The 22,606-nt window shown below is 35.5% G+C and overlaps 2 protein-coding genes across 2 annotated transcripts; one reads left to right on the forward strand and one right to left on the reverse strand.

Moving 5' to 3' along the window:
* Positions 1-1,876: 1,876 nt before the first annotated feature.
* Positions 1,877-22,541, reverse strand: LOC119072065 (long-chain fatty acid transport protein 4). Its single transcript, XM_037177200.1, has 10 exons — positions 22,089-22,541; positions 12,298-12,718; positions 4,112-4,262; positions 3,501-4,046; positions 3,317-3,439; positions 3,067-3,259; positions 2,872-3,002; positions 2,604-2,753; positions 2,311-2,469; positions 1,877-2,243 (listed from the first exon to the last, which is right to left on the reverse strand). Exons 1-10 carry the CDS (start codon positions 22,090-22,092, stop codon positions 1,935-1,937), a joined length of 2,187 nt encoding a protein of 728 aa, XP_037033095.1. The 5' UTR covers positions 22,093-22,541; the 3' UTR covers positions 1,877-1,934.
* On the forward strand, positions 16,229-18,384 carry LOC119072069 (myoneurin-like). Its single transcript, XM_037177204.1, has 2 exons — positions 16,229-16,575; positions 16,631-18,384. Exons 1-2 carry the CDS (start codon positions 16,480-16,482, stop codon positions 18,344-18,346), a joined length of 1,812 nt encoding a protein of 603 aa, XP_037033099.1. The 5' UTR covers positions 16,229-16,479; the 3' UTR covers positions 18,347-18,384.
* Positions 22,542-22,606: the final 65 nt, after the last annotated feature.

A 22,606-nucleotide genomic window follows, 5' to 3' on the forward strand; every position in this document is an offset into this window, starting at 1 on the left:
TAAGTGAAAACTATACTTAATAGTAGCGTATTCTAATCATGCAACCTAAAAAAAATGAAAAGTGTCTTGGATAAGGCGTGTGTTCTGGCTAAACTTTTTTGTCACGGCTAACGTTGAAACTTTTCTGTGTCACGGCTTACGTTTATACGAAAAACTTTTTATTTTTCTTAGGTTGCCAGATTGTAATACGCTATTATTAACTACTAGGTCTTAGGAGGATTTTCAAAAATGTTCCTATTCTAAAGAGCTTAGGAGGAGTGCCACCTCTGTCATTTCAAGTTACAAGTTATTTCTAAGCTTAAAATATAAATTTAATGCTGCACAGTGATGTAAAGTGCACTTTACCGCGCACTGGCATGTAATACTATTACTGCAAGACATTTATTTGGTAACGTAGTTATAACTGTTGCAGTGATCAAACATTACACTTTACTGACATGTTGATGTTTCTATTTTGGCGGCCTGCACTTTGAAAATTGAAAATAGTTGCTCTGATTCGCAATTTCACAGATTACAGACCAGTACCTCGCGTAAGCTGCAAACACTCTATCATAAAAGGCATCAACTGAGATTTAGGTTTAGTCAAATTGCACTGACAACGAAGAACTCAAGAGTGATATCGCGAAATCTTCAAACAATTTGTATGGAGGACAAATTCAACGTATCTGGATTTTTGTCGAGTATGGTACCCATCGAATCCTTGCTTTATTACGAGTTCAACGAGATATATCTCGCTACTCTCGGAATTGTCGTTTTCGTGGTAGAGCTGTTTGAAAAATCAGTGGTTTTCAAGTGGAAATTTTTTCACGCAGATTATCTCGGGTAATAAAGAGTCGACTTCGTTCAAATTTTAGGGGATTGTAGTGCTAGACTAGACCGATCACATAAGCTACCAAATACGTCGGGCTGTTGGCTGTACTGGCTTCAGTGACTGTATTGAGAAAAAATTTCTCTGACTACTAACGGGTGCGCTCATCAGCAAACCTAACGGTTTAGGGTTCCATTAGAAGGCTTATGCTCGGTACTTCCTAAAAATATAAAAACTTGTGCTGGAGGGACTACTGGCAATAAGAGATAGGACAATTTCTAAAATGTCACCTATTACTCCAAAGAAATTTCGACCGGTTTGTCGACCACTTTCATTTTTTTCACCTTAAATTTAATTTACAGAGTGGCTTGGTACCTCATCTTTCCAATGATAATTTTCTTGACTTTACTTCTTACATAAAATGTGAAATTTGCTGACTTTTATGAAGCAGCCAAGTTTGTGGTTGGTTGGATGCGTGTGATAAATGGTCCTAGGACCCTGGGATACGTTATGGAACAGTTTACTCACGAGTGTGTGTTAAGGCGCCAAGGTTTGAAAACTGTTATTTTGACAAGGGTAAAGTTTGCATATCCGAGCCGAAGTCGGAGGAGATAGGTAAAAAAATATAGGTAACCTAGACAGTTAAATCAGACTGCGACCACCAGGGACTATTTTTAGAATTTTAATGCTTTAAAGCTCTTTCAAATTCTTTAAAGCACATTTATCAGTTTTAATTTGAAAAAATTTGGAATTTTATGGAATATTTAAGAGTTCCTGCGTATTCCGATTAAGAAATCCCAATGCCCTCGCCCTCGCCCAATGTCAAAAATCTCTCGAGCTGTCAATCTCACATTTTTAGTTTGATATCCACCTTCTATCAGTTATTCAAGTTTTTGGATTCTGGTCTAACAGACAATATGATTTTCGCTTTTACTAGCTCAGAAATCCTCAGAAATGTTCGGAACGACGTGATCTCTAAAAAATGAAAAAATGTAACTGCTTCTTTCCAGGTAGTCTTTATCCGTCTTCTATTAGGACACGCAATTCAATAAATAAAACAATTTTGAGTTAATTAAAAAAACAGCTTAAAATCTATTCAATCTTCTGCTTGGTTCTTATAAAAATTCTAAAATCGTAATTCTCCTCTGTTGATTTGCTCGTAAACATTTCTATCTAAAATTGAGTATGTCCCCTTCGATGTTAAATAATACAATTTGTCGTCTATCGCACTCGGATCGAATCCTTGTTTCTGCAAGTCTAATTTCTTTAATTTAAATGTACCAGTCATATCGACTTTTGTTAGCAGTCGAATGAACTGCGGCCGTGCATAAGACGGTAAAACTTTCTTCAAACCATCGGCCAAATCAGTTAAATCAACCGTTTTCTCTGCATCCAAAATAGCTGCCATGCCGGCACGTCCTTCCAGATTTGGTATCTGTAGCAATGGCAATGTTGGTTAACATTAAAATGTAAATTAAAATGTTCGAAAATGCGGTACTCACCTCAACACCATAAACAACACAATCTCTATAGCCGGCAACATTGCTGACTTGGGCCTCTACTTCACTGGTTGAAACGTTCTCGCCCTTCCATCGGAACGTATCTCCAGTCCTGTCAATGAAGAAAAGGTATCCACGCTCGTCTGACACCAGTACGTCGCCCTGTAGATTCAAAATTTGCAATTTTATTGTCCATCGATCAAATGCGGTAGGTGCTGATTATCCATTAAGAACGATTGGTTTTTCGAATCCGAACGTTCTGAATGGATTGCAGCTAATTCATCACTTTGACATACAGACAAGAATGCCGAGTCTCCTTTCTTGAACACATCTCGCACCACCTTCTTGGATGATGCCTTCTCATCGACATAGCCTAAAAATGCTCTGCTAGGATTGTTCGGAATAATCTTTCCAATGAATACGCCAGGCTCGTTCGGTCGGCATAGCTGTTGAAAGAGTTCGTTTTTAATGGTAAAAATCAATTGTGGCAATTAGTGCCAACAAGCTATGAGGTCTGTCCTGCCTCCACTTTTTTGACCAGTCAAAATTAATTCGAAGTAATACCTGACACAATCCATCCGGTCCTCTGATCGGTTCCCCTGTGTTCTGATCCGCTCTTATAATACTAATTGGATACACAGACGGCAGTATTCTTGACACAAACCCAATAGCCCCGACTTTGTTGTCGATATTTACTGTTGACAAAAAGAACCGTTTTAGTCTCCGAATTTCCGTTGTATCACCTTCACATTAACCAACCAATATTCGCATTCCCTTCAGTAGCACCGTAGAACTCAGCAACATTCGGTATATTGAAACGATCGACGAATGGTTTCCATATTTGTGGTCGTAGTCCGTTGCCAAAAATCGTTCGAATTTTATGTCCTTTGTCGGTTGACGATTGTGGCGTGGCCAAAATGTAACGACACATTTCGCCGATGTATTGAGATACCTGGCGAATGGAGTTATTGTCGTAAAGCATCTCACAAGTTTACAAATTTAGACTTACAGTGCAATTGTACTTTTGACAGTCCGAGAAGTAGCCGGATGCTGAAAACTTCTTTCGAATGACAACGGTGCTTCCGAATAACAGCGCTTGTCCTATGCTCATAACACCACCAGCTGTGTGATACTGAAATGCAAAATTTAATTTAAGATCAGATTCATCTGATAAGCAAAATGTGCAATCGAACCAATGGCAGTGGAGTGTAGAATACATCGTCATCACTAAAGGCCGCCACATAGTGAATGCCGGCCGCAATGAAAATGAATCTGGAATGTGATATAACGGCAGCTTTCGGCAGTCCCGTAGTACCCGACGTGTAGATGTACAACAATTTATTGTGATGTCTGGTCTGATTATCTCTGTTGACAATGTTATCAGCGGAAGCCGATTTCATGACTGCCAGCAAATCTAGCGCATTTTCTTTAACAGTCTCATTCGGTTTGTCATTGAACTGATACAAGCCCACCGACGACGGAAGCGTAATTTCATCAACGGCCGATGTTAACGAACTGCCAAAGATGAGTGCATTGCAGTTGGCTACTGTAATGCTATGCAGTAGAGAAGCTAATCGGAGGTTTGTGTTGATGAGAGGAACGATAACACCAATTTTGGACAATCCAAGCCATATGCACACGAATTCGGGACGATTTTCCATAAAAAGGCCGACAATGTCACCAGCTTTGAAGCCTTTGCTGTGGAAATGATGTGCAATACGGTTGGAAAATTCATTCACCTGTAGATGTGTGGAAGAGATAGATAAATTTGTGGTTTGTCGATGGTTTTCCTATTACAAATTACCTCATTAAATGTCCACTCCCTATCTTCGAAAACGAAGCAAATTTTGTTCGGATGTTTCGTGACGAGATTAACGAAGACATCACCGATGGTAACATTTTTGCGTTGGTAACGTTTCACCAGTACAACTAATTTCAAATATCTCAGAAGTGCGCTGAAAAAAGAAGAAAATAAGATGAAACATGATCATTCTGTTCTTCTAAGGTCTTAAGAGTAACTGAAAATTTCAAAGGATTCTAAGCTTGACAGAAATGATATTGAAGAGTCTGTTACTTCTTTTGATTGTTGTTTGTATTTGCAACAGATTGATCAGCAGTTTTATATGCATTTCACTTTGTAAGGGAACACTACACTGAGTAATTTTTATCGTGGTTGTCGATAATAATAGATGATACGACGCCGCCCGTAACAGGGTACTAAGTATGGCTATCGAGCATTGCATTGTGGACTGTTATATTTATGAAGAGGCTTTAAATCAACAACTGTCAAATAACAATCACATCTATCTAAATATGTTAGAAGCGATAACGAAAGATACACTAATATCGCTCAATATACCACAGCAGTTCTTTATCGTTGGTTCCCGTCGACCGAAGCAAAAAAATTGTTTTGAAAACTACGAATTATCTACCTACTATGCAACTAAAGACATCAGCGACCAAACCATATTGACAAGATCAATAATGTGCTACTTAAAAAAATCCCTATTAAAGGCACTGTGTTTCTTACACATGTCTACCGTTCATGCTTTAAACTCAGCTATTTCCCTGACGAGTGGAAGCATGCAAAAGTCATTGCAATTCCCAAGCCAGGAAAAGATCTATCGTACGCGAACAATTATAGGCCAATTAGCCTCCTCAACGCTTTGAGTGAAATTCTAGAAAAGGTCATAGCTAGAAGAATTAACAATCACTTAACGGTGTGTGATGTACTTTCTGAAGATCAGTTTGGTTTTCGTGAAGGTCACTCTGCCAACCATCAACTTATGAGAATCTCTAAATCAATCTCTTATCAATCTCAAGAGAATCGATAGGTATGCTGGGCTATGACGTCGAAAAAGCGTTCGACAGTGTATTCCTCGAGGGGTGACGCACTAAGGATTAAATGGATTTAAATCCATTTAATCCCATGTTTTTCTTGGATTAAATGTATTAAACGGATTAAATTTGAAGAAGTGCGTGTGCGTCACCCCTCGGTATTCCTCCTTTTCAAAATGATCAAAAACAAGTTTCCAATGTGCATCACAAAACTGGTGAAATCATTCTTGAAAAAAAGGTCTTTTCATGTATCGATTGATGGTAGTGACTCAAAGACCCATAACATCATAGCTGGTGTACCCCAGGGCAGTGTACCTAGTCCAATTCTGTATAATATTTTCATGTCTGATTTAGAGATCTCATAAAGGAATGTTCGCAGACGATACGTCAGTACAAAAGTCCTCGAAGAGTCCTAAAATAATCGTCAAGAGTCTCAATAAAGCCAGCGAGAAATTGTCAGATTATTGTGCAAAATGGAAGATTAGACTGAATGGTAATAAAACCCAAGCCTCGTTCTTTACCAGAAGGAGAACTACAAAGTGGTATCCGGCAAAAGAAGTGTCTGTTCTCAATGATAAGATCCAATGGAAGTACAGTATTTAGATACTGGGACTAACACTCGACAAAACAATGACTTTCAAAGAGCACATTGACCTTACTGTTGAAAAGTCTCTACGACTTTTTGGGTCCCTTTATCCGGTGCTAAATAAAAGGTCGAGGTTAAACGTCCAGAATAAAGTTCTGATATACAAAGCCATCATTCGAAGTACTCTGTTGTACGCTTGTCCGGTTTGGGGCGTGTGTGCATCGTCACATATTGTCAAACTTCAGACTATGCAAAACAAGTGCCTAAAACTTATATATGGGCTTCCTATTACTTTCCCTACGTATGATCTACATATAATTGCAAGCATACCGAAAATCCAAGACCAAATTGAGAAAATTTCTCAGAGATTCAAAAGCAAATTGCTTATGTCGGAAAATCGTATCATTATAAAACCTTTGTACTACTCGACGATATCCTTTTTTTTCATAGTTTGAAAAGCAACATTGTTTTGCTGACCACTAGATTGTTACATATATATTTATATAAAAACCATATTGCCATATTTCAGGCTATTACTAAGACGTTAGTTTGCACATTTCATTTGAGGTTTATGTTTGAATATCAATCTTAGTTTCAAAAGTAACCAGCACTGGACTGGCTACCTAAAAGTCCATCGGGTAAACTCCCCTGAAATCTACGAAAAGCCCATAAATTAAAAATTTTTCAAAAAAACAATGTAAAAGACTCTTCGTTAAACGCCCAACTTCCCGGTATGGCTAGGCCGGCACTGAAAGTTGCCTCCATTTTCTGAAAACTATTTTCTGATATGAATTCAACATTCGACCTCGAAAATACTACTTTTTCAGCTGCAATCAAACTTGATCTGTAGAACCAACATAGTCGATGACCGAAAGAGTAACTTTTACGAACTCTTTTAACAATTAATAATTTTACGTGCAACTGTTGCGCACAAGAATATCGATTAAAATCAAGGTGATATTGACAATATGAATAAATTGCATTCGGACACTAAAATTTATCGATTGCACGTCGTTCGTCGTAGTTTAATTGCTGACGATGCAGCTATCATTTAATTTAATCACGTGTGGGAAGACCGATGCGCCCGTAAATAACAAAAATTTCGATCCTCTCAACGTTTCATTTGTGTTAACTCATCACCCCCGTTAAAAGACATATTTGTCGACTCTCTGTACCTAAATTCATGTTTAAGTTAACTTTCACAACATTGTTTTTCTTTAACAGCAGACCAGCATATTCGATCGAATACACTCAAATTAATACATCCTCCAGTGGATGTGATAACGAGTATATATATTGATGGTTTCTCATTCCGTACGATTTATTCGTTCAAGTTCGAGACTAATGAATATGTTTATGAGTTAGAAAACAATGAAGCGCTTAGTTTCAATTTTCATATTCTAATTCCAATAAAAACTGAGGTATGCCTTCTCGCCAATGACACGACCTTGAACATTTTTGTTTCTTGCAAGTCAATGGCTTAGTGTTAAATCATTGTGCTGGTTTCTATACAATAATTGTTCTTTTTTTACATCAAACTAATTCCGTCGTAACCAATACCATTATGCCTAAGCCTTTAAAGCTATTTTAATTTTTTAAATCATTTTTGATAAAGAGAACACAGTTTCTGACTAAAAATAATTCTTTATCACAATTCCAGTGCCTGTGCTCTACGATATCCAAGCATACCTTCAATACCATTATTGTTCGTACGAAAGATTCTCGTTGCCGGTAGATAATAGCTGTTTATATTTAGACCGTAATCGACAATTAACTTAAGCAACACCATTTGTTTTCTCGCAATTATTTGAATTGATTATTCCATTAGAATTATTCAAATCATGCGAAAATTGGATTAGCTTTTCAATAATTTCATTTGATATGCATGTACATCAGTAATTGTTTACAGATGATAAAGGATTGATGCTATAATAAGACTATTTGGATTCTTAGTTTCGTTCAATCTGGTGCACTTTGTTCGCTCGTTTGTCTGATCGTCTGACCTAGTTATTATTTAGAATGGCATGATATATCAGTGGAGCGAGTTGTAGTTAAAAACAAAAAAAAATATGAAAAGTTGTATTGCGGAAAAATCTTACTTGCTTTACGCAGTGATTATCCATGTACAGAGAAAATAAAAGGCATGTAATTAAAGTGATAGCTATTTAATAAGAAATGATCACAAGAAAATAGGAAATGATCACTAGAAAAAGAGAAATGATCACAATTTTTTTATGATAGCAATAAAAATAGAATTTGATCACCAAAAAATAAGAATTTGATCACTAAATATATGCAATTTTACCACTAACATATGATCGTCTCGAAATAAGAAATGATCTACAATTATACGAATTTGATTACAAAAAATAAAGAAATGATCGTGCAAAATAAAAAATTTGATTGCAAGAAATAAGGATATGCTATCTATTATTCTGTTTGATTATTAGACGATGCAAGAGAAAAAAAAATTAACACCTAAGTTACCAACACCGTTCCGGCGCCCGGCTCGCATTGCGGCCCTCCGCTTCGCTACGGGGCAATGGGCCGGATCGCTCGGCGTGTTAAAACGCTTTTTATGTGCAATGAATTACACAGACTAATTATTAGACGATGCGAGAGAGAAAAAATTAACTCCTAAGTTACCAACACCGTTCCGGCGCCCGGCTCGCATTGCGGCCCTCCGCTTCGCTCCGGGGCAATGGGCCGGATCGCTCGGCGTGTTAAAACGCTTTTTATGTGTATTCGTTCGGACTTTTAGTGATCAAATTCTTTACTTTTAGTGATCAAATTCTTTATTTTTAGTGATCAAATTCTTTATTTTTAGTGGTCACATTTGATTTAGCGGGTGGTAGGTACTACTTGTGATCACTTCTTATTTTAGGTTGATAGAATCTTATTTCGTAGTGTTATATTTGAAAAACTGGTTGTGATCACATTCTTATTTTCCTGCAATCATTTTAATTTTCAAGTGATCAATTCTTATTTTAGATTTATCGCTTTTATTTCTTCCCAAAATAAAACTTCAATAATTGTTACACTTATCAACGGTCGTGTAATTAAACTGTGTTGTGTTTGTGTATTGATAGTACCTACGAGATTTATTTAATTTTGTTTGAACTTTTGTTTTCTGAATATGTTAAGTGTGTGTGAGTGACAATCCATTTTTGTGCCCAAGTGTGTAAATATCTTCAAAACTGATTAACTGATTCAGTTTCGATTTCTAAGATTCATTTGAATTGGAATGTTTTCACGCGAAAAACAAGTAGCCAATCGAGATAAGTTCTGATGAGCTAATAAATTAATCAACAAAAGCTGTAGGTTTCAAGTTAAACGATGGCTACATTATCTATGACCAGCCATACATATATTGGAAGCTTTCATTTCCAAGTTTCAAAGTGCTACAAAATGGTTTGTGATCATCAATTGAATGATTGAAACGTTGAGGCTGTGGAGTTAGGATTCAGTTTGAAAATAATCTACGAGTTGTGACAACACGACAGTAAACATTTTAAATTCTGTCTAGACACGCGTAACGTAAATAAACAAATAACTTTCAGTCCTCTAGTTGCGGGAGCATCGATCTCATATCACTAAATACTATCGAACTTCTATGGTAATCATCTATAACAGTCAGTAAAAGTAAACAATGACCTTCGGGTAATGAGGTCTTATATACAGTAAAATGTGTGTTTAAACAAATGAAGTAAAAGATGCAAGGAGATATTTTAAACAAAAGATGTAGAAGATTTAATGATTGAAAGTGAGTCGCCACTTTCTCTTTCCAAAAGGTTAAAAGTCCAGAAAACCTTAAATATTCGACGCATAATAACCAAAACACTCTAAAATCTTGTACAATAATCAGTGATAGGATATTGCCACAGAAATATTTCTCAATTATAAATTTGATTGATTGTCAGTGTTAACCATAGTTTCCATATTATTGATTCGTGAGCTGTGTTACTAATTGACCGAGTTAAAATTGCAACCGTTGTCACAGTGAAAGAGCGGCAATGAAAAGTAGGTAGAGGTAACATTAAGCCTTATTGTTATTTTATCTTCATAATTGTCTTGACCACCATTAACAAATGAACTCAATTAAAATGTAATGCAATCATAATTAAATTTTAATCCACTTATCCAGTTCAGAGTAAAGAAACACAGAAAAAAGACATTAGCAAAAAGTGGAATTATCCCATGTTGGCATTAGTAGTAGTAGTAGGTAGTTGTTTGTAGTTATTAATTTCAGTGTCAGGTACATGCATGCAATGTTTTGCGTTTTATTAGTATACGTAAAGTAAATTAATTATAAAAAAAAATAAATAAATCCATGCATAAGTAGACCAGAAGCAACAAATGACTAAACAAATTTTTATTTATGCAAAATTGCAAACGAAAATATTTTAAATTCAAACGTAATACCACACAAGCCAAGCCGGCTACAGATAAGGAGAGCCCGCACGATACGATTAGATATTATCGAATTCACTACCGTAGAATATTACAATTTAATTAATTAATTTTATCTTCAATTTCAATGTGGCCACATTGTGGAATGAGTAAATAAGAAGCAGAATAGTTACAACGTTTTCCTAGTTCCAGCTGTGCAAATATAGCAGATCGTTGTACAAATACTTTCACAAAAGTTGAAAAATAACAGTAGCGTCGTTTTTTTTTTGTAAGATGCAGAGAATAGGTCAGGTCAGATCTGAAGCTAAAATTGAAGTCGACCTGAAAATATCTGAGTCTGAACTGACCTGAATTTACCTGAAATATGAAGACAGATGAAAATTCATGGAAATCAGGTCAGTTTCTAGGTATACCTGAAAAAATCCCAGATATACCTGAACTCTGATCTGATTTACCTGAATTGGTCAGATAAAAATTTTCAATTCAGGTTCATTTCAGGTAATCAGATCGACATGACCTGTTCCGAGCCTTATACTCTGATAGAGCCTTATATTTCGGGAATAGAAAGAAACTACATTTATTCTTCAGCCAATAGTTGAAGGATTAACCTCGCGGCAACGATTAATGCATCCCCTAGCCATCTGACACGTAAACAATAAACTTCTTTCCTTTTAACCCCGTATTACACGACATAATAAACCCACAAATGTGCTGTGCTTCGTACAGGTCGCAAAACCGTTGTGAACCGAAAGCATATTTTCCAATTAAAATGCATTCACTGGGGAAGTTAAATAAAGCGAAACAATAGCTGTATCATTGGTAATGCACATTGATTATGCACACAGCAATTGTCATTTTCTTCTTCAATGTACATATACTTTCGACAAGTTCATATCAATTAAACGACTGTGATCGTCAAGTATATATTTGTAGCCTCAATTCGTATAGGACAAATTTATATGCGGCTATTATACTGACTTCCTTCCATGTACGCCGCAAATGTCTTATGACACAACAGCATCTAATTAAAAATGTAAATCTTTTTCCGGTTCACATAACGAAACCTAACGATTTTATTGTTCATCCTTGATCGATGACATTGAAATTGGAATTATATCAATCGTTTATCAAGCGCCCAATTGATTGTGAAGAAGCAAACCAGTTTTCCCCTAATTTTCTTTGTTTTAAACAGATTTTATTTTATAAATATTCATGTAAGTCACACACTAAAAAAAATGTGTAACAAGGGCAATGATCCATCCAACCAGTCAACATTTTGCGATTGTATGTAAACGATTTTATTTTAATTTACGTTTCGTATTTAAAAAAAAAATTCACTCTTACTTCACTGTACGTACACATCAAGTCGAAAGTTCATTTTCGAACATTTATTGTTGTTGTTGTATTTTGTATTCACAACTTTAAATCAACGAATTTCATTTGATAAAGCACACACGTTTTTTTTATAAAAGCATCTTGATGTGGTATATGTGTAGACATATTGTATAACTCTAATCGAAATAAAAACGTCGAATATGGGGATAACCGTGGCGACCAGTTCTTGTACGATAATATAAATCCCCAGTTAAACACATTCTTTATGTCTTTGCTTAATATGCGAATGGTTGGCTGTATTTGTCTAAGTAATTTGACCGCATCGTGTTGATGTAGTTATTCAAAAAGGAAAATAATAAAAAAAATTATTGTCGTCATTCGGTTGTGTTTGGGAAACAACAGACAAAATAAATTGTGCAGTCATGAAATTTACTATGCTTTCAGAGTAAAAATGACGAGCATACAAACGTCGCTCGCCACATACAACCGGAGTGAGACAAAATTGGAATAATTTGAAAATTGCAAGTAATATTATATATACGTTCATGACCATGAGTGTAAATTGTTGGTTCACATACATATGACGATTAGTTGAATATAAAGCAAAGCTTCAATTAAAAAGTTCGACTTAGGGTCACGTACAGCCACACACAATCTGAATTATTTTACAATTAAAATTCAACAAAATGAAACAAAAAAAACTCTTTTTACGATCAACATGTTATGCAATGAAATAGCCTTTGGACACTTTGTCAATCAACCGTTCAATGATTAGCACTCCGATAAAATCAGAACAATATTTTGATAATAAAACCACTTACCGTACATCTCTGGGTCCAGTAACCGCCGCAATATAGAGCCAATGGCCGAACAGTCTCCATATGCCCGATGCTCCTAACACAGCAATTATTGCCACCACAATGGCTTGCACTCCATAAATCCAACCCATGTAATACCACACTAAAGTCACTGTACTTAAAGTAAATATCACCAAAAAACAACTGACTAATACAACAGATACACGGCAAGCGACTGATTTTCTGCTCTTCACTGTTTCAGCCTGTTTGCTGTCTTTCTTCGTTGGTAATGTGAAGTTGTAGTCGTCATTCAATTGAAAACTTGTATGATTGTTGTTGTTGCTGTTGCTGTTATTGTTGTTCGTACAGCTGATCGTTTTATTGGTGTTTGTATGTCGATATTCATCAGCAGTCGCGTTTTTCTCTATATCCACATCGGAAAACTGTTGGCGATGAAATTGTTTTGAGAAATTATTACAGTGACGTTCATTTTGTCATCCGGATGCTAGTAATATTATATTAATCGGAACAATTCGATAGGTTAGCTTAATTAGCAGTCTGAATAGTCGGAGCATTTTACGCAACTATTTTACTTATTACCAACGGAATATTAGTTTTAATTGTCGTTTGTTAATCTGTTAGTTTGTTAAATTCATTAAAAAAGTGAAATCAGTAAAATTAGCTTAAGAAAACACAAACAATACCGCACGACTATAAATAAATGAATGTTCACAAGTCCCACATTAACAAAATGTCAAACTGACTTTTTAAGTGTCAAAAGCGGAGCCATCTTAATAACGAAGCACTTGCCATACTATTAAGAAAGTTATTTTGAGAATTCTTAAATAATTGATATCGTTGAGTGAACTACAATGTTACAAAACGGAGGACATGGCGATTTCATATATACAAACTCACCTCTCATGAGAGGTGAGTTTGTTTATATCAAATCGCTACGTCCTCCGCTACATACAAAGTTTGACATTCGACCATACCTTGTGTTGACGTTCATTGCTCATCGTGCCCATATGGTAATTTTTGGAGTGCTGTTTAACGTCAAAGTATATAAACATAGTGAAGATAATGCAAATGCTCAGCAGATCACAAATTTTACAGAACCCAAGATTCGGGTGAATATAAGATTTGTTATGTTGCTTGCGTGATGGTTGGCGTGTTAATGTTGGTAGAAATGTGTTGCTCTGCATACAATTTTTTGCGTTGAGTATAAATATGCAACCTAACAAAGTGAATTTAACTAGTGGCGAACATTGTAAAAATTATATTCACCCGAAAGTAGGGTTCCGTGAGTTTTTGTGGATTTGCATTACGTTCAGTATGTTTATATACATTGGTTTTAAGTCACTCCAAAAACTCAGTAAACCATCAAATTTACCCACAAACCCTCAGCAATTTAGCGTTTTTCTCTATGTGTAAATAATTTTGCTGAAAAAAGCTAGTTTAGCTCGGAAAGAACATTATTGTCATTACACCTCCGAGTTGATCACGAATGCAGTGGTAGAATTTTTGTTAGTGGCTCCTCCATAGACTTAGAAGACACACTTTTGTATGTTACATTTTGTAAAATCAAGTAATTTATTTTTTAGATATTTTACAAGAATTAGCTAAGCTAAGATTTTCTAGAAACATTTCTAGTACATTTCGTCATAAAATTACTAATATCAGCGCTCTATTTCTTTGTGAACTAACTTCACTTCCATAACATTTCAATATTTGATAGATATTTCACCCGAAGTATATAAACACTGAAGGTAATGCAGACCCTCAGCGGATCAGAGAAATTGCGGATCCAAACTTTCAGGTGAATTCATTTTCGTACAGGGGCGCCGACTTTTGTTTTGGTTGTTGGGTGCAACATTTAAGTCCATAATATGTAAAGCGCCGCAGGCGAAATTTTTCCAGGCACGGACGAACTAAGTTGGTTCACAAATGATATGTATGTGAAGTACCTCCGAACTTAAACCTGCGAATTCTACATTATATTCCAGTCGTTGTGACGATCATTTTACATGAAGTTTTAGTGATTTCAGGAATTATAAAAAATTCGCAGGTGTGAAACTGCGAAATAAGAAATTCGCAGGTTTAAAACTGCGAAATAAAAAATTCCCAGTTTTGAACCTACATGTCAGTGTTCATTTGAGTTCATTTTTATACAGTGTATTAGGTCCCTTATTTGTTGCTTATTTGACGTTTTAAAAATGAGCCGCTCCTGCCTGGTTTAATTTACTCTGCCGTGAATTTACAACTTTGCTCAAATATTTGTTACTGTCGATCAACAATTTTTCCGCCACATTTAACGTTGCCATTTCCTGACCAATCGATCTATCGATTTCCCTTATATTTTCTTCGTTTTTTTGTCCTTATGTTCAAGATCAGCTCTTCTCACCTTAGAATTTTTGAAGATCTAAACAAAGTGACAGGAGACAAACAGTTATGGGAATATTTATAACACCCTTATATCAACGCACCATGCAGATGCACAAAAAAAGTGACATTGACAGTATCTAAGTTTGTATGAAAATTACTTTTTTGTAGTTTAAGTGAATTGTATGAAGATTTTTTGGACACTGTCCGGTTGTGGTATCTGTAATTTTGACGTGCATTTGCATGGTGCGTTGCTTATATGCATCAATAGCATCCTTGACTAGCTGTTGTTCTTTGCATCGACTCTTTATTACGCAGAAAGTTTGTGCTGAATACAGCATTTGCGTGGCTTTTGTCAGTCGTGAAATAACTGGATGTTTAAAATGACCAAGAATATCTTTCATTTCTGATAATCTAAGCCAATAATTATATGAAGTTTCGTTGAAAATTATTTTAATTTACTTTTAGAGCATAAAATCCGCTTGATTGTTATACTTAATTAAAGTCCTCGAAGTGTCCTACGTAGGACAGTAGGACAAGTAGGACAAATTTCGAAATAAAACGACAAAGTAGGAAAGTAGGACACTGTGGGAGCGCTACAATCTCGCAATTTTTAGTTTTGAACCTGCGATTTTTCTAGCTAAACCTCCTAATTTTCATTTGGAATCTGCGAATTTTTAACCAGAGCTTCCAACTTCCCTGTTGGTCCTGCGTTGGTTTTTTGGCAGGTTTGAAACTGCGAATTTGAACCAGCGAATTTTTTCTGCAGGTTTGAAACTGCGATTTTTTTTGTTCGCAGGTTTGAACCTGCGAATTCTTGAAACTTTCATCGGTAGAAAGTCATGTAAAATGATTGTCACAACGACCGGACTATAATGTAGAATTCGCAGGTTCAAGTTCGCAGGTACTTCACACACATACAAATGATGCGGTTTTTAACTAATTTGATCAATATTTTATTGGGTGCTACGCACCCAACAAACTCGTTTATCGGGTGCTCGCGCACCCATTGCCACCTAGAAGTCGGCGCCTCTGTTTTCGTATGTTGTCTAACTTAGACTTGTGCAACATGACGGGTCAAAATCCTTCCAATTCACCACTAAATACAACTTGACGCAAACAAATTTTATATGTGCGCAACATAACGCCGCTAAATAGTTCCAAATTTACCACTAGATGCAACTTGACGCAAACGAATTCAATACGTGTGCAACATGACAGAGCTAATATTCACCTGAAAGTTTGGATCCGTGTGTAACTGTGGATTTGCATTACCTTCAGTGTTTATATACTTTGATTTCACCAGAGTGAAGTTTAGTTCTGTCAACAGAAAATAGAGCGCAAAGAATAAAATACTGAAAAAAACTGTGGCGCCTCTACAGGCAAAGAAATAAGTAATAACATCATAATATATATTCTGGTTTCTGTCACTTTTTCTAGTGCCTAGATCGAACTGTAACAACCAACAAAGAGACAGATTTTCACATTTCGGATCTAGTACTCTATGGTAAAAACAAAAATGACATTCTGCACCAAACAGATGGCTCTGCAATGACAACTGGTGCTTGCCATTAATGCATCACACATTATTGTTGTTGTTTACGTTTGTTATTTCAATCAGACTTGACTTGTTACGTGTGGTCTGTTCTCGATAATTGTTGATTTATTCTTTGAGGACAACCTGTCGAGAGAGTAAGAACTCCGTTCAATAAAACCGTTCGAACATATTTGGGCGGTAAAATAAATTTGCTATTTGATGTGGTTCAAAGAAAGGTTAAAGTGAAATTACTCAACATTAATTTGATGTGATACGTTCCCTGAATCATGAACAGAAAGCTGGATGCATATCTACTCTCGAAAAGTTTAATAACAATTGGTTCCGGCAAGCTTGCTAAAACATTCGGAAATGGTATCAAGAAGGTAAGCATAAACCTTCTGCATTGAATACATTTTCTGTAAAACGTTTAATTTACAGTCAACATCATCGGTAAAGCAACATTCACCGCAACGCAAATCAGGTGAAATCTTTCGCTGCGAAAATGGCAAATTTTCATTTTCATGCACAATCTGTGATGCGGTTTGTGAAACTTGTCCGGGTATCGTGGATCACATTAATTCTCATTTTGAGCAGACTTTGGGTACCGTTGCAGATATCGGAATGTCTGATTCGCCATTATTAGCTCAACCTGAATTTATTTCTACTGGTGAACTCAAATCTGAAGTGGACGTCATAGAACCACCAAATACTTCCAATGGTATTTCGCACAAGGTTCGCAATATGAAATTCCAGCCGAAATTTACAAATGGATCCAGTTGCTCAAAAAGTATTAAACAAACGGATGAATCAAATCCAACCACACGAGTCGTCAGAATAATTAAGCGAAAGCGTAAGGAAATTAGGGACGCTGCAGGTGAAGTATTGAACTCAGCAGTAACAACTAAACTCGTTCAACGAGGTGAAATCAGTGAAACCAAATACAGTGTCGATGAAGAATTGAATTCAGAACCATCGACAAAAATCATCCGAATTATCAAACGAAAACGTAGCAATTTCGAGGACGTTGTGGACGAAGAATCGAAATCAGCTCCAACTATGAAAGTTGTTCACCGAGGACCCAGCGAAATCAGGTGCACCGGGAATGAAGAATCTAACTCAGCTCCTGCCACAAAAATCGTCAGAATAGTTAAAAGAAAACGTAGTGAAAAAGGTCACGTTGCGGGTAAAGATTCAGTCGCAGCTCCAGCAATAACGATCACCGAACAAAAATGTGACGAAATCAAACACAATGCCGATGGAGAATCTGATTCAGTTCAAATGACACTTCCTGCAGATGAAGACTCAAGTTCAGTGCCAACAAATAAAATCGTCAAAGTTGTGAAGCTTAAACGGATAAATTTTCTTCCTGGCTCTAAGGCATGTACAAAAAGCAAAGTATTAGGCAGTGCTGCATCAAAAAGTGTTTCACAAATACCCGAGGACCTCGAAAAAATGGAAACTTTAACTGAACTTAACATAGCGGCTGTTGATACCAAATCTAATGAAAGTGCTCTCAACGACACACCAAACCTCAACGAAGCCGACAGACCAGCCCCCATTCGGTCGAAAAATCGATCCTGTTGTTATCAGTGCGAAATGGAACCAAGAATTTATGAGCCATCCGATCCTAGGCGGCACATTTGCCTCTTTTGTCCGATTTGGTTTCCCAATCATATTGATTTCGAGAATCACGTTCAGACAGTACACAGCAAGGATCCGAATTACGTGGTGTGTAAGGAATTCTATTGCTATGTTTGTGAAAAACGTTTCGATTTTCGAGCATATTTGAGCGGACATATGAAAATGCACAAGGAAACGGCCGACTTTCTATGTGCCACTTGCGGGAGTAGCTTTAAGACGAAAAGCCGATTAACGGAACACATGAAAAAACACGAAGATCAAACTTACATATGTGACGAGTGTGGCAAAGTATTCAAACAATTCGCTCGACTGAGGAAACATCTATGGTGCCATAATACCAATTTATCGTTTGTCTGTGACATTTGCACGAAAGCATTCAAAATGAAACGGTATTTGGATCTGCATATGGCCGTACACAAAGAAGCAACAATTAATTGTAGATACTGTGATGCTACGTTTCATTTTAATTCGGTGCGAAGAGCACATGAAAAGAGTCGACACAGTGTGATTTAGATTTAGGCTGTAAATACAAAATGTTCGTATGAATACAATGAAGTGTTTTACATTCGCTCTACAGCATTGTAAGATCTAGCAGTGATTTTTCGGTATATGAACTCCATATCTTCTTCGATGTCCTACAACTTTCAATTTGAAACCAGTCGATCTAGATTCCTCTTTAAAATTCAACCTCAATTTCAATTTCAATTTCATTTATTTCCAAAAATCATTTCTTAAACTAATCGCACCGCGTAGCTCCAGTATGCATTACAATTCTGAGGAGCTACCTCACAAAGACAAGTGCACAGAGCTAGAGTTAGAATCGATCTCTTTTGGTAAAATGCTCGCCGTCTGTGAAGGGTTTTAGTCATCTGTTATTGACGGCAAATACAAAAAAGAGTCTAGCTTTGGCTAACTTGTCTTAGATTCTGTTAAAAATGTTAAAATAAATGAAGTAAAAGATTTTTCATCATTATGAAAATTTGATAGCGATGTAGGAAGGAAGGAAGTAACAGACTCGGTAATTATACTTATCATAAGCTTGTCATCTGTGAAAAGTTAATGGTATGGTGATTGTATTTCGAGGATGAAGCGTTACGATTCGTATATCTACATTATTTTAGAGCAATTAGACCTCAAGGTCGAGCAGCGTTCGTAATAACATTTTGTTCGCATTTTTTAACAGTTCGCTAGTTCCTAATTCTTTTGGTATTAAAAATTCGAGAAATTCAGACATGAAAAATTTATTCGTTAAAATCATTTGATGGCTTGATAATGACCATCTCAGTAAATCTATTCAAAAGTAAATAATAACCTAATCCTTTCGTTAAAACTGTTTGTCGTTGGAATAACCGAAAAATAATTATGAAAATAACAGAGGTTAAGCACACTGCTGCTTCTTAAGTCTTAATAAGTCTTTAATAAAAAATCAAACTAGTTCCACTAGTTAAGGAACAGATATGGACATGTGTGTTATCAGTCAGTTTACAATCAAGTTGAAGTTGCAATGATGACGTATATTTATGAAGTGGATTGTAGAATTAATTTACCCAACACCAATTAGTTCATAATGACCACCGAATGAAATATAAATGGAAAATTTTGGACTATCCTGTTTCTCAGATAAATTATTGGTACAAGTTCATGGACACCATAATTTGCTGAGAATTTTACATATAAATCACCTCAAATCGGCTTTATAACAAATATATAATAAAAAACGACTTGGCACAAAAAACAACAATTCTGTCTCATTCTTATAAGAATTCGAATAGCATGAAGGTTTTTATTTATTTATTTATTCCGTTTTGTCTCTTTCTCTTAATATTCACCTGTTGAGAATTTAGTAAAAATGTACCAAATTGTGACTTGTACATCATTGTTGGTTTTTTTTTATAAACGCCTGGTCTCAGATTGCTAATAGGATAGTCCAACGAATTCATTTTTGCCAAGACTCAAGAGGAACTTCTGATTTTTGTGGTAACAATAGCGAGAGGTTACATTTAACAACGTCGAATGATTTCTCTGGCACATGTGGAACAACAGTAGGCCTTAGTCCAAAAATGTAGCGTTAAAATGGCATGAAGTAAAGTGGAAAATAAAAGCTTCATTCAGTCAGTGTAAGTCATGCGCAGGCGTGTACAGATTACATGTTATCAACGCACTTCAGGTATGAGTGGTACTTTTAATGCGGTACTGAAACTGGACAGTGTGTCGAACAAATTTGGCACTGTTTGAAGTGCGTTGCATGTATAGTAAAATACGACCCAACCTAATTTTTTTTGCAATCAATGTGCTCGTTGTGTTGTTGATAAACATTTCATTTTATTTATTGTATTTTAACGTATATTTTGACTCTATGTATAACAACAAGTTAACAGTGTTCTTCGAGACAAGCCGTAGACAAACAATGAAATGCACAGACAGCAAAAAGTACATACCAAATTTCAACATTCTTTTACTAAATTCAAAATCTTTTCGCATAAATTAAAAAAATTGAATCGTGGAATGACTAACACTTAACACCAAACAGAAAAAAAAACACAAAGCTTTGTCTTATCTCGTTTACAGCAAAGGACGGAAACCATGTCTTTATGTGACATTGAATCTATATATTTTTTCACTCAACCTCAGATCGTCGGTAATTTTGTTTTTGGTTCTTCCTTTGGTGTTAAGGTCATTCAAAACATCTACATTGTACGGTATAATATCGAGAATGTTGAACTTAACACATTTCTAATTTTCTGAACTGGTGCTATTGATAGAGGAGATATGTTGAAAGTAGCTATTCGATAATTGGAATCAAAATATTAGTACCACGAATTGGGAAATATAAATTAGACTGTCGATGAAAAGTGGAAAGGAAAATTTTTGGTTTTGCTTACAGTAATCAAAGAATCGATTATTTGTAATGTGGTACATTTGGTACGCCAAAACGATACCGAATTACTTTAAAAGGATTTCGAAACGGCTATTCATCTGTTATTGATAACGATGACAAAAATTAGCGATGACTTCAAGCTTGTATGGTTTTGTATACAAAAAATGAAGTAGAAGATTTTGAGTTAGACTGGCGTGTGGTAACACAATGGAATTTGATTTTTGTCGATCTTTTGAGTTTCAAGCAGCTCTTATAAACACGAACACGGAAAAGCCGATTTGGTTCAATCGTTTACATTCGAAAGAACAAAATGAGATGACTATGGTTTTCTGGCTGAAGAGTCTGAAGTTGTGTGTTTTGTTGAAGAGTCCTAATTATGCGGGGAGGAAACTTAGAATATCTAAAAAATTAAAAATTTAAATTTAAAGAAATCCCATGCTAAACAGCTAGACTCATGTGTGAGCACTTGTGTTAAATTTCAGCCTTTCGCGTTAGTCTATTCATTCTGTTGCCAACGTTTAAAATTCGAAATGTTTAAACATAATTATTATGAAGAAACCTTGACTGAATGACTAGATTATTGGAATGAATATTGTGAACAGTAACTCTGTTTGTATACCGGCGTTTTTTAAGAATCATTTGACATTATTCAATAAACAAATGAGTGCGGATTTCTAGGTATGTCAGTTCAAGGATTTGATTGATTTTCAGAGATATTTTTGTAACACAAAAGTGGATTCATCTTAAAAGACAATTTCATAAAAATAGCTAACCACCGTCCATGGTTCGACGAACACTTCAATACCACACCGTTTTTGCATACATCGTTCGACGTTGATTCAAAACTAATTCACAAAAATATTGAATGCATATCGTTTGAATCGTCTCGACAACCTACAATTAAGTATCTAAATGTTTCATTTTGTCCATCCATTTCTACGTCTTTGCATTATGAGTTATGAAAGACCTAGCGCGATTCAATGGAGAATATAAATAAAAATTCAAACAAACAAAAAAAAGCGGCTGCAACACAACGACCTTTTAAAATGTGTGTGCTCCATTGTTAGAAAGTTTATGTCTTTTCATTTTTTGAAATTGGCTTTTGAGTTCACCATCGATGTGTAAAATTAGTGAGTTGTAGAGTTAATGAACAAATCAATAGATACGGAACTAGAAATTATAATTATTTAAATTTAATTCGTTTTTCTATTCTCCCCATGACTATCATGCACATCAACTATTATTGAAAGAATTAATAATCTTCGTTTATTTGTTGTAACATGCTTACTAAGCTTCTGATAAAACTGCTTATGATAATCTGTAATTTGCAGTTTTTATCAAACTAAATGAAAATAATTACCTTTGACTTATTATTGTTCATTATGACTTAATATTGCCTAGGTATAAGGTATAATTTTGAATTGCAAATTGGAAACACCACAGAGCCACTTAAAATAACATTCTAATAATTGTTGTGCTTTTTCACTTCTCTTCTTCAATTATATTCTGATAACTTTTTACGATATATTCTAGATATTCCAATGCACACCAGTTAATGTATATCACACAGAAATAATTGTTCAAATTATAGCTTTTATCAAAGCTAAAAATTTACATTGCCATATATAATATCCAGAGGTCAACAGTCATTAAATCTTCAAACAAATAATCATCGACATGTTCATAATATTTACAAAAACAAAAATTATTGAATTTAAAAATAGAAAAAAATTAAAGAAAAAAGAATCACACAATGATAATATAAAACAGGTGAGACTATTCACGATTCCATTCACGTTTAACCGACTTATAAATTCGCGTCCGCTCGTCGTAACATATCATTCGATACTGGTGCTTGTTGGCGGTAAAATTAGTACCGTAGTTAAATAAATAAA

The sequence above is a fragment of the Bradysia coprophila genome (genome assembly GCF_014529535.1).
Source record: "Bradysia coprophila strain Holo2 chromosome IV unlocalized genomic scaffold, BU_Bcop_v1 contig_5, whole genome shotgun sequence".
NCBI classification, from domain to species: domain Eukaryota; kingdom Metazoa; phylum Arthropoda; class Insecta; order Diptera; family Sciaridae; genus Bradysia; species Bradysia coprophila.

Excerpts from the sequence above, each read along its gene's own strand:
- LOC119072069 (XM_037177204.1), top strand. The coding sequence starts at position 16,480 with ATGAACAGAAAGCTGGATGCATATCTACTCTCGAAAAGTTTAATAACA. Across the intron at positions 16,576-16,630 it reads TCGGAAATGGTATCAAGAAG|TCAACATCATCGGTAAAGCA; the intron begins GTAAGCATAAAC and ends TTTAATTTACAG.
- LOC119072065 (XM_037177200.1), bottom strand. Across the intron at positions 4,047-4,111 it reads GGGAGTGGACATTTAATGAG|GTGAATGAATTTTCCAACCG; the intron begins GTAATTTGTAAT and ends ACACATCTACAG. Across the intron at positions 3,003-3,066 it reads TGAAGGGAATGCGAATATTG|TAAATATCGACAACAAAGTC; the intron begins GTTGGTTAATGT and ends TTTTGTCAACAG.